Raw genomic sequence first — 12670 nt, forward strand, 5'->3', positions numbered from 1 at the left:
TAGGTAAACAAAACATTTGAGTGAGCGAGTGCCAAGTGGCTTTTTGGGTTTGAGAGTGTCGCCTCTAGGTGTCGCCCATATATTTGTATGAATATTTATGTGTGTGTGTGTGTGTGTGCAAGTGTGAGCTTGTTGTGCTTGACGCCGTTGGATGCCAGAGCGACGGAGCGACTGAACGACGGGTGGGCCAAAGGCAAGGCGAGAGAGGAGAGAGGAGACACTCTCAGGTCCTTAACAATGTTGCATTTATTATGCAATTATCGAGTGGCCAACTGTGAGACTGCCTAACTGTCTGTGTGTGTGTGTGTGTGTGTGTGTGTGTGCTTTTAGCCCAGTACTTGAAGGGCACGAAGGCTTAAAGGTTTGTGATAATTAATGTCCATACAAACACTTATAGAATCATTTAAAAAGTGCCTTGGTTACTTTGTACTATTCAATAAATTTCTATATCTAATGCAATTTTTTATTTAATTAAAGAAAAAAACATTTTATTTTAAATCTAATTTTTAGAAAATTCTACAAAGCCAATTCATATAATTTTATTTTAGAAAAAAAAATTATTCATAATTTAAAAATGATATTTCTAAAAAAATCACTTTCTAGTCTTATTTGTTCTAAAATTAAGAAATAAGAAATTGTAATTATTTTTCTTACAATCATGACGATTAAAAAAAATTGACGAATTTCAAAATCGAGGCTTTGAGTGTAGATCTTTGAGCATCGAAATTTTGTTTAAACTTTGTTTTTTTTATTTAATTTTTTTTTTTTGGTTTTATAATTTATATATTTTTTATTTGTAACTTTTTCTGAAGTTTTTTTTTATTTTTTCTTCATATAGTGTGAAAAATTATTACCAAATATTCAAAGCGGATCCAGAAATTTTTGCTTAAATAATTCTTTTGTTATAATTATATTATTTGTGATTTAAAAATATATTTTTTTTTAAGAAAAATTTATAATAGCTGCAATTTATTTGTCTACTTGGTAATCTAGCAACTGGAGCTGAGAGACTGCGTTCTTGGCACACCAAGTTCGAATCCACAAAGAGATAATTTTTTTTTAAATATTTTATTTATTATTATAATATTCTTTAGTTTTTTTTATAAACTTTTAAATTTTATATTTTTTGTATACTTATTTATTTAAGTTGCATGCCATTTATGATGATTGAAAATCAGGGTAAGGGGCATTTAACAGTCGAGCACTTCAGCTTTAGCTTTCTTAATTGTTTGTTAGTGTGTAAGTGGCTGCATAAGCCATTCGGTGACAGTGATTTACGTCGTCGATTGGCAATTAGATCCAGCTTCAGTTTCCTTCAAGATGCAAGGAATGTGCTCAACATATGTGTGAGTGTGTGCGAGTGTGTGTGTGTGTGCTTGTTGCCATTGTATGTTAGATGAATAGCACGACGAGCTGCTAACTTGCAAATATTTATGAGTGGCCCACAAGTGGCAGAAACAACGGCAGCAACAACAACAACAACAACAACGGCAACGGCAGCCGACAACAATGTCAGCATCGGCGTTAACTTGGAGTGTTGTTGTTGCCTTTTGACATATGGCCAAAATGCAGCCACATGCCAAAACGGCCACTTTACGTGCAACTGCCTATCTGTCTCTCAGTGTGTGTGAGTGTGTGTGTGTGTGTGTTTTCTTTTGCCAGAGTTGCCAACAAAATGCGCTGATATTTGTGAACAATAAGTCATTTAATTTAAAGTTAAATTACCATGCACAAATTAAGAGGCCTGAAATATTTAATAAAGTCAATTTAAATTTAACTTAAATTTTAAAAACGTTATATATTTTTTTAAAGTAATTTATTTATTAATTTTGTTGCGATTATAAATACAAATTTTAAAGTTAAACGAAATTTATTTTAGAATAATAAAAAAGGCAGAAACTTTCATATATTTGCAAATAATTGTTTTTTTTTATAAAATATGTCAGAATATTTGAATAAAATTAAATTAAATTAATTTTAATATGAAAAACGTTATACATTTTTTAAAGTATAAAATAAGCCAGTTAATTTAAATTTTGTGGAAATTTTAAAAATATTTATGAATATTGTACTAAATTAATAAGTAATTTAATAAGTAATTAAATTTCTTAAAAAAATTTTTTTTGAATTATTTAATCTAAAACAAAATATGACAATCCTTAAATACTTAAATGAAATCTATGTATATGAAACTGTTTGTCCTGACTGACTGACTGCCTATAAATTTATGTCCGAAAAATTAAATTTAGAAATTTAAAATTTATTATTAAATGACTTTTAATAAAATCAAGATATTTTTAAAAGTTTTTTTTTAATGTTATCCCAAAGTTAATCATAAAAGTGGGAGATCAAAAATTATTCTAGTCGCAGTAAAAGCTGCTGGGACAACACTGCTATATACATATATATATATATATATATATATATATATGTGTGTGTGTGTGTGTTGGCGTGAATTATGCGCAATTGAAGTGGCTTTTGGGAGGCCGCGCATTTAAATTCGTGACGCGTTTCAAGTGGGTGGCAAACAAGCGAGTTGCGAGTTGCGAATGTGGCACGAACTGAGTGAGGGGATAGGAGTGAAGGTAAAGGGGGTGACGGGGTAACAACATCAAGCACAATGATGCGCATCAAATTGGCTAATTGTTTAATGGCTGTTTGCATTGATCTTTGCAGATGAATCGCCCATGCAAATGTTTTACAAGGACAAAGGCGTCTTTCTCACAGGCGGCACTGGATTCTTTGGCAAAAGTAAGTTGAGTATTCAAAACGTGTCTTGAATAATTGATGTGAATCGAGGCGAGCCGAGGCGAGTCGCTTCAAGTTGATTCGATTCCTATGCTTATTGAATGCGAGTATACTCACAAATTGATTTGTCTGCTCCACAGTTATTATTGAGAAACTGTTGCGCGTCACGGAGGTGGCACAAATATATTTGCTGATTCGCACTAAGAAGGGCAAGGATGCCCATGCCCGCATGGAGGATCTCTTTAATGATCCGGTAAATTGTCTATTAATTTATTTATTTATCAATTATTATTATTATATTTATTTAAATGTATATATATATTTTTAAATTTTAAATTATTATGAAAGCGTCGTGAAAATATTATTTATTATTTTACACAAAATTGGAGAATAAGACTATTATAATATCAACACTTATGTACTTCAATTAAACTATTATATATGTTTCTTCAATATTTTGCTGTTTTGCAGCCTTGAAATATTTATTTATTCATCAAAAAATTATATATTTAACATTAACTAAAAACAGTTGACCATATTTTATTTATCATTTTACATAAAATAAGAGACTATGATTGAAAATCAACACCTGAATGTAATAATATTTATTGATATTTTTAATAATATTCATAAATAGTTTATTTCACACTTGTTATCTTTTTTTCATTTAAGATATTTATAGTTAATTCATTTAAAATAATTCTCTTTTCTCCCTCCAGGTCTTTGCCAAAATGAAACAGATTAATCCAAAGTATCGCTGTCAGATCACAATAATTAGTGGGGATTGCTCTCTTCCTGGTCTGGGAATCTCACAGCACGAACGGGAGACAATCAAGGAGAATGTCAACATTGTCCTGCACAGTGCGGCAACAGTGAGATTCGATGAGAAACTCAAAATGGCCATTGCCATCAATGTGCATGGCACCAAGGAAATCATCAAGTTGGCCAAAGAGATTGTTAACCTCAAGGTGAGCTTAAAATTTTAAATTGCAAGGTTTCACTCTTTGTCAACTTCTTATATAGTAATTAGTATAAAACAACACTTTAAATTTGATTCTGAGACATTTCATATTTCTGTCAAAAATCATGTCAAATCTGACAAAAATTTTGACTTGTAAAGTTGCTTGATTCAAAGTCTGACCAACTTCAAACTTCCATAACTTTATTAAAACTGAACCGATTTTCAAACGGAATGTCATTTTGATCATGGTTTGGTCTCTTAATTCATTCTGCATTCAAATTTAATGTATTTCGTAAAAAAAAATATTGCCCTCTGGATCTCGATTTCAATGCTAAGGGTCCCCCCTTTGAATTTTCGAAAATTCAATATTTTAAATCTCAAGCTTTCACTTTTAATCAACTCCCTATATACTAATTAGTATAAAACAACACTTTAAATTTGATTCTGAGACCTTTCATATTTCTGTGAAAAATCATGTCAAATCTGGCAAATATTTTGACTTGTAAAGTGGCCAAGTTAAAAGTCTAACCAACTTCTAATTTTCATAACTTGGAAAAAACTGAATAGATTGTAAAGAGGGATATCATTTTGATCATGGAATGGCCTTTTAATTCACTCGACATTTAGTAGTTTATATATAAATATAAAACTTATTGTCCTGACCGACTGACTTACTTACTGACTTGTGTGGAGTCCAAACGGTAAGAGCTAAGATGCTGAAATTTTGACACAACATAGCTGAGACAAGTTTCTATTATATAAAATTAAAATAATTTGATTTGGCTTCTCTTATCAATGCCTTTGTCTCAATTGTCCTAAACAGGCTCTAGTGCATGTTTCAACCGCATTTGCACACTGCAACATGCGGTATATTCAGGAGAAGTTCTACAATTGCATGATGACTGGCGACAATGCGTTCAAGTTGACAGAATGCCTCGATGAGCATACGCTGAATACGTTGACGCCGACGATAATCAAGGGATATCCGAATACATATACCTACACCAAAGTGCTGGCCGAGGATGTGATTCAGCAGCATGCACAGAAATTGCCTGTGACCATATTTCGACCAGGCATTGGTAAGCTTAACTTGGCCTAAACACCACTACCAATCACATTCATGCTCTCTATCCACTTTACAGTGATCACCACCTACAGGGAACCGGTGACTGGCTGGATTGACAACATGTATGGTCCTTGTGGCGTCATTGTGGGCATCGGATCGGGCGTGCTGCGTGTTTTCACCGGCAACATGGATAACAAGGCTCACATTGTGCCCGTCGACATGTGTGTTAATGCCTTGCTGGCCACCGCTTGGGATGTGGCAAGAAACACGTACGTGGCACTGACAAATAAACTCGAAACAAGGAATCATCATATTAGCTGATTCTTGCACTATAATTAAAAAAGTCACATTAAAATAGAATCGATAAATTAATCCATAATTTTAATTTATTTTATTCTAATTTTTCGATACTTCAACAGCTATGAGACACCGCCAATCTATAACTATGTGCCGGATGCGGATAATATGGTCACCTGGCGGAATTATATGCAGACGGGTTTCAAGTATGTCAACGATATACCCATGAGAAAATCCATCTGGTATCCTTGCTTTACGATTGTGCCACACATGTGGCAATATCACATATTGTGCTTCTTATATCACACATTGCCCGCCATGTTCATGGACTTGATTATGGTTCTAATGGGAAAGAAACCAAGGTGAGTACACTGTGAAAAAAGATTGGCTTACTTACTTTATCAATATTCAATTTAAATATTTTATATATAATTTTAGACAAATTTTAAAAATTACTAAATTTTCTTATGAATACACTAAGAAAAATGATTGATTGTTTTTTTTTATGAATTCGCTTAAATATAAATTTAAAATTTAAACAACGACAACAATATTTGTTTTCTTTTTAGAATGATGAAAATCTATCGCAAGATACACAAATTCAGCAATGTCCTGAAGTTCTTCAGCTCAAATGAGTTTCGATTCGATAACGATAATGTTCGACGATTGGTCGATAAGTTGGATGAACGGGACAAGCGATTGTTTGCCTTTGATATGCGTGATTTGGATTGGCCAAATCTATTCCGAGTCAGTCTCTATGGACTGCGTCTGTATGTGGTCAAGGATGATCCCAACAATCTACCCGAATCGATAAAGCGCATTAAACGGTACGTTTAATTTATAATTTTAAATTATTTAAATATAAAACCGAATTCCTTTCTTTCAGCATGATGATTCTACACTATTCGACTCTTGCTATTTTCTATTCGTTAACATTGTGGGCGCTCTACGGACTGGTCAAGTTAATATTCTTTTAATCTTTTGAAGATTTCTAAAGTATATATTCTTATCATATGTAAAATTGAGGTTACTTCTATGTTCTTTCCTCTATATCTTTGTCTCAGTTTCGCAATAGTTTAGTGTAGTTTTTAGTGCTACTCATGATTGTGTTTAGTGTATAGTTCTATGGTCGGTTACAGCGCTCTATCCAAAATCTGTATAGTTTAGTTTGTATGTAAATGTACTCGTACTATACTAAAGTTGATCATGTAACACACACTGTGTATATATTTACTTACTTATATTTATGTATTGAAGCTAATCGAATCAACAATAAAAAGAAATCGCTTCACATTTTTGGGACAAGTTAAAACTGTGTTTGATTTTTATTATAATACTAATATATTATTTTAAACATGACTAAATTAAAAATTAATTTTTTTTTAAACATTCAAAGCTAAAAATGATATTATACATTATAAAATAGACATTTAAAAAGAGAATTAAAAAAATAACAACAACATTTAATCTTAATTTCTATTTCAAGTTTTTAAAATTCTATATTAAAATTTAAATTGCCAGAAATTAAGTTAAGTGTCAAAAAGCGACAACTTAATTACCTTGATTGGAATGATTAAGCTTTAATTTATTATTGATTACTTTTTAAATATTTGAAACCATTCTCAACGCAATTCTATTTTACTTGACTTTTTTTTTATATTTTCATCTACTCCGTCGAGTGTCGCTGCTCTTTGGAGAAATGCAAAATAATCAAATGATAAACTGAATGTGAGATGTGAGAATCAGTGGACAGACAGTCAGGAATGGGGAATTGAGGGAAAAAAAAAATGAAAAAAGCAAAAGCAAAAAAAAAAAAAAGGCAAAATGTAAAACAATAAGATTCACTGATTTACACATTGGCTTAGCATTGATATTTTTATTGCATACTTTTAGGCGACTGGCATGTCAAAATAACAGAGAAAATAAAAAGAATAAATGTCGTAAAAATAATGCCAGAGAGCTTATCAAATTGCAAACAGAAGCGGCCTTGCCTTCCAGCCATCATCCAAATCCTGTAAGGCGCTTTATCGCATAACGGGCACACATACACACACACACACACATACAGAGAGGGAAAATACAGACAAATATAGCTAGATATATGTGTATATATATATACGTGGATACGTGTCTGCACACGTACGTACATAAATAAATAAATCCGCATGTATCACTTTGCAGTTGCTGCACTTGTATGATTTCAAAATTAAAATCAGAACATAACCCAATCACACAGACAGTGTTGCCACCCCTACTACCGTTTCCCTATACACCTCTTCAGTTGCCACCTCTCCTACTCTTTCTCTCTCTTCTCCTTCTCCTTCTGCTGCTTCTTATTGAAGCTGTTAGCTTGCTTCAGTTCAGCCTGTATAGCTCATTCCCAATACAGCCATAAAACTCTCGCACACTCATCAAACATATAGAACGTCTCTGATGGGGTGTGTATATGTGTGTGTGTGTGTACAGTGGTTTTATTGATCTCCTTAGCTCGGTTTTAATAATAACTATATCGATATATATGGTTTCGATTTTAATTCTGATGATTAAAAATGTTGTTTTCTGTTTTATTTTTTAAATTTAAATCTTGTAAGTTATTTTTTTATTTTAATATTTAAATAAATCAAAAATGACATTTTTTTGGTATTACGCAAAAAGGATACGTTTTATTAAATGCTTATTTCTTATTTCAATTTATATATATGTAAAGCTGTTTGTCCAACTAACTGAGCATTGTACAGGCCAAACGGCTTTGGATAACTTCATCGTGGGATAAGCCGGCGTTTTGGAAATTCGGCCTGCAAGCATATAATATAGTAAAAGTCCTTTATAAGGGGTTCCACAGAAGTCGAATCCAACCGAAAATCTCCCAAAAATGTATGTAGATTTGAGAGATTTTCGATTGGTTTCGTTTTCTGTGACACCCCTGATAGAAATTATTATCTAATAAAAACTACTGCATACTTTTGGGTGCTTGTATTGAACTAATTATTAATAGCTTTGGTAAGCTATTACTGCCGTTCTATTTGTCCTATCTTGGTGGTATAAAGTGGTATAATAGATAATATTAATAGATAACGTTAAATACTAAAAATAGCGCTAGCGTGTGGTGGCTTTAAGCGAATTGAGGGGACGGAAAGGCGTGTGTTGGTCTAGAAATGTTTGCTCTACGACTTTGTATTATATATTTATTTAAATTTATTAAAATATGAGCATTATTCATTAATTTCGAGCTAAAATTATAGCGCGTTAAATGTACGATAAGGCCCACTGTGCGTTGGCTTTGCACAGCCGGTGAAAAATGTTTGTCAAACCGCAGTGAGCGCAGCGCGCAATGATTGAAGCCATTGCGATGCGTCGCATCGTTATCGTTGAGATGCGGATGTGGACGCGGATGTGGATGCGGATGTGGATGCGGATACTGTGGAATGCAAGTAGAAAGTAAAGTATGTAGATTTCTCAAAAAATAACGACAGCGTAACGCCCGCGCGTCCAATTAAAGTAAGCGGCAAAAGGGGGAAGAGAGACAGAGAGAAAGAGGGAAAAAGGGATAGAGAGAGAGAGAGAGAGACAGACGCAGGCAGCTGAGTAATAACTCCCAAATATGTTTCACTACACACATGTGTGCGTGTGTGTGTGTTTGTATACATAAATATAAGAATAGCTTCTGTTGCTGTTGTTGTTGGGCTAAAATTGCAAGAGTCGCTGTCGCTGTCGCCGTCGTTGTCGCAGTCGCAGTCGCAGTTGGCAGACGAACGAGCGAAGCGAGCAGAACGAACATTGAAAGACCAAACAATCTCAATCTCTCAAATTAGATTTTCAGAAAAATGCACCTCTGGGAAATGCACAATGAAAAAGCATTGCACACACTAACACACACACACACAGACTTTTACAAACCATATAGTCCACATTCGGCTTTAGCCGAACTGAAACGAATCGTTCGTTGTCATTCGTTTTCACTTCGTTTCGCCTTGCTTTCTGTTCGGCACATTGGCAAAGCTTTCGCTCTCTTACGCTCTCTTTGCTTGCATTCACGTTCGCTCTTGCTCTCTCACTTATTGTTTGCTCTCTTGCGTATTAGACTCGCTCTCTTTCTCACGTAGCAAAGCCATAATAACGGTACATCAAGTGCACTGTTATTCAAGGGTTGTTCATTCGTGAAATTAATATTGCGCTTGCTGCGATTCAAGGAAGCGCCAGCAGCGCAGTCGGCAGCGCAGTCAATGGCAACGGCAGCCGCACGCGCTCCACAATGTTTATGTTTGACGTCTCTGTTGTTGTTGTTGTTGCTGCTGCATATTGTAAGAGTTTTTTTATGTGCCCCTTGCTGTTACACTTGCTTTGTGCCCCCTTCCTTCCTCCTGCCTCACACTCTGCCGCGCACAGTGGATGAAATGATCAATACAATTAGCAATAAAACTAAAATAGTGACGAGATCCTTATAATTCATACTGCATACTTTAGGGCAGGGAATAACACCAAAACCAGTAGCGGAACTGTTAACCGAAATTAACCATTTCATTTTTAGTACCGGAACTGGAACCGTAACCGAATGAAAATTCTCTGTCAAGAACCGAGTTCAAAGAGTTGTCAAACTTTCAACTGTCATAACTTGATCAAAACTGAATAGATTTTCAAACGGAATGTCATTATGATCATGATTTGGCCTCTAAATTCATTTTGTATTCAATTTTTGATCATTTAGAAAATTTAATTATTTTCGCACGAAATTCGATTTTGATGCTAAGGGTCCCCCCTTTGAAATTTCGAAAATTCAAAATTTTAAATCTCAAGTTTTCACTTTTAATCAACTCCTTATATCGTAATTAGTATAAAACAACACTTTAAACTTGATTCTGAGACCTTTCATTTTTTTGTAAAAAATCATGTGAAATTGAACAAAAATTTGGACTTGTAAAGTGGCTAAGTCCGCAGTCTGACCAACTTCAAACTGTCATAACTGGATCAAAGCTCAACCGATTTTCAAGCGGAATGTCATTTTAATCATGATTTGGCCTCTAAATACATTCTGCATTCAAATTTTATTAAATTTAAAAAAAAAAAATGTCCTCTTGATTTTACTAGATATTGATTTCGATGAGACATTTCATATTTTTGTAAAAAATCATGTGAAAGAATTTAAAACAAACTTAAAATTTAAAATAAGTTTTTAGTTAATCTGTGCCAGATTGATAATTTTGTCCATTGTGCCGCGCTGCCTAACTTGATGTTTGTTGTGTTCCAATGCCATTTTGTTTCAAATAGCAGCTGACGCCAGTTTGCTCTCTCTTTCTCTTTCTCTCGCTCTCTATTTCTCTTAGCAATTGTCGGCTCTTTTACGCTCTTTCAGTTTCTTTTTTCTTTCTTCGTTTTTTGTTTTCGTTTTGTCACGCTGACGCTGAGGTCCTGCTGTGTGTGTGTGTGTGTGCCGGCATTTTCGCTTCATTGCCAGCGGTTGGACCATTATCAGATTTTGTAATAGCTTTACGTTTATTACTTTTTTCAATTTCGTCGACTTTGGTATTTTTGGCATTTGGCGCACTGTCTGGCAGGTCCGACCATGCTTATGTCTAACTGTGTGTGTGTCCGACTGTCTTTGTGTGTGTGTGTGTTTGATATGTGTGTGCATTGCAGTCACTGCTTGTTGATTTGTTGTTGCTACTGATTGTTGTCGTTGTTGTTTTTGTTGATGATGTTGTTGTTGCTGTTGTTGTTGTTGTTGCTGGTTCTTAGTGCATGTCGACGTTAACTTGGTCGCGTTTTGCACGTCAATTAAAAAACTTGACTGAGCGCATTTTGTTTTTCGTTGAGCTTACTTATGTGCACACAGTTAGTCAAAGCAGTGTTTTGACCAGGGACCGAAAATAATGATTATTATTATTTTTTTTAAATACAAAAATCACTTGATAATCACTTTTTTTGATAAAAAAAATACAACTTAAAAATAATCATTATATTTTATCAAAAAAAATACAACTCAAAAATAAAGATTATACCGTAAATGATTTTTTTTCACATGATCACACATGTAGGCGAAGAATAATAAATAATAATATTATGGACCACACTGTTTTTTATTTAAAAAAAAAGTATCTTTTTGAAATAATATTGTTTCTGTAATGTTTACCTACTTTATTATAATAATTTTTGGATCACACACAAGATTAGAAAGTCATAATCACGAAGAGTGTAAAATATAAGATATAAGTTTAACTACTTATAAATATAACAACTTTATTTTTTAGTGAGAACAATTACTTGCGCTACTGTATGTCTATCACATGCTGCTCTCCCTTTCCCCCCCAGCTGTGTTTGCCTCTCTGTCTGTCTTCTTGTAATTCCATACTCGGTCTTGTTTGTTTGTTTGTTTGTTCGTTTGTTTTGCTTGTTTTGCTGTTTGTCTGCCGCTTCGTGTGCAGTTCGCGTGGGTTATAATTATTTAGCTCTGCCTTGTCACTGCATCTCTTTCCCCCTCCCCTTCATCTTGCCATTCCTGCGGTTGCTGCGTGTCCATGGTCCTCTCTCTACCACTCTCTCTCTCTCGTACTCCCTCTCTCCCTTACTCCTTTCTGCTTGTTTCGCTTTCTTAGTTTAGCGCTCGCGCGCGTCTGTAATAATATTTTAAATTAATTACAACAAACATGCGTTTGTGTGTGCGTGTGTGTGTGTGTGTGTGTGTGTGTGTGTGTGTGTGTGTGCGCGTGCTTTTGTGCTGCTGTCGCCTCTGCTACTATCGCTGTCATTGCCTCTGCCTCCGTCTGTGCTGCTCCAGCTGCTGCTGCTACACTCAGAAAAATATGCAGTAAAATTTGAATTTTTTCACTTTTATTTAAATATTTTATTTCTTTGATTTAGCGTTTGATATGGATTTAGTTAATTTAAACTAAATAACTTAGCAATTTTAAAATTTAAAATTACTATAGATGCAGAAATGTTTTACAAATTTAATCCTAATATTTAACCTAATATTTTTTAGGTCTCCCCAATTTATTTCGGTTCTGAAAGACATTTTTAAAATAAATAAATATGCTTTAAACTTAGAATTAATACTGCATTTTTAAAATAAAGTTTTTCACTTCGTTTTTATTATATGCATATTATTTTAATATGTTCTGAGTAAAATTGTAATACCTTTATCTAAAAGTGATATTTAAGCTGCGGTTGTATTTATATTTAGTATGCGTATTTTTCTCTCAGTGTACTGTTTCGAATGAAAAGTGAATTAAAGCGAATTTAGTGCGCTTCGTCCACGTCCAAAGTGCATTTGTGTGTCCTGCGCTGACGTCGACGTCGATGTCGACTTCAACGTCGCGTCGCTAACTTTATCCTTGGATGCTTACACATACACACAGATACATACAGATACACATACATGCATAAATATAGAGACACTTTCGCTGGCGCAGTGTGTTAGTGTGTTTATGTGCCTTTCAATTGCAATTGCAATTGTAGCGCATATGCACGTTGTATAGAACTTCCCTCTCTTTCTCTCCCCCCTCTCTCTCAAGTCACTCCTCTCGTCAGCCCCTTTTTAGCCGCTCTCTTAGCTTTGGCATTGTCTATTAGTATCTCGTTTGCGCTTCTGTTTTCTGCTTTCT

General features: G+C 34.2%; 1 protein-coding gene across 2 annotated transcripts in view; it reads left to right on the plus strand.

Moving 5' to 3' along the window:
• The window catches only part of LOC117790232 (fatty acyl-CoA reductase wat), a 43695-nt gene extending 37311 nt beyond the window's left edge, over nt 1–6384 (plus strand). For both annotated transcript variants that reach the window (XM_034629587.1, XM_034629588.1), the window contains exons 3-10: nt 2677–2751; nt 2889–3001; nt 3468–3716; nt 4533–4788; nt 4852–5044; nt 5195–5434; nt 5642–5899; nt 5959–6384. In XM_034629587.1, the coding sequence (XP_034485478.1) occupies nt 2677–2751; nt 2889–3001; nt 3468–3716; nt 4533–4788; nt 4852–5044; nt 5195–5434; nt 5642–5899; nt 5959–6049 (1475 nt within the window). In that variant the 3' untranslated portion in view covers nt 6050–6384. The remainder of the gene's footprint in view (nt 1–2676; nt 2752–2888; nt 3002–3467; nt 3717–4532; nt 4789–4851; nt 5045–5194; nt 5435–5641; nt 5900–5958) is intronic.
• Nucleotides 6385–12670: the final 6286 nt, after the last annotated feature.

This window comes from Drosophila innubila (genome assembly GCF_004354385.1).
Source record: "Drosophila innubila isolate TH190305 chromosome 3R unlocalized genomic scaffold, UK_Dinn_1.0 2_E_3R, whole genome shotgun sequence".
Classification (NCBI taxonomy): domain Eukaryota; kingdom Metazoa; phylum Arthropoda; class Insecta; order Diptera; family Drosophilidae; genus Drosophila; species Drosophila innubila.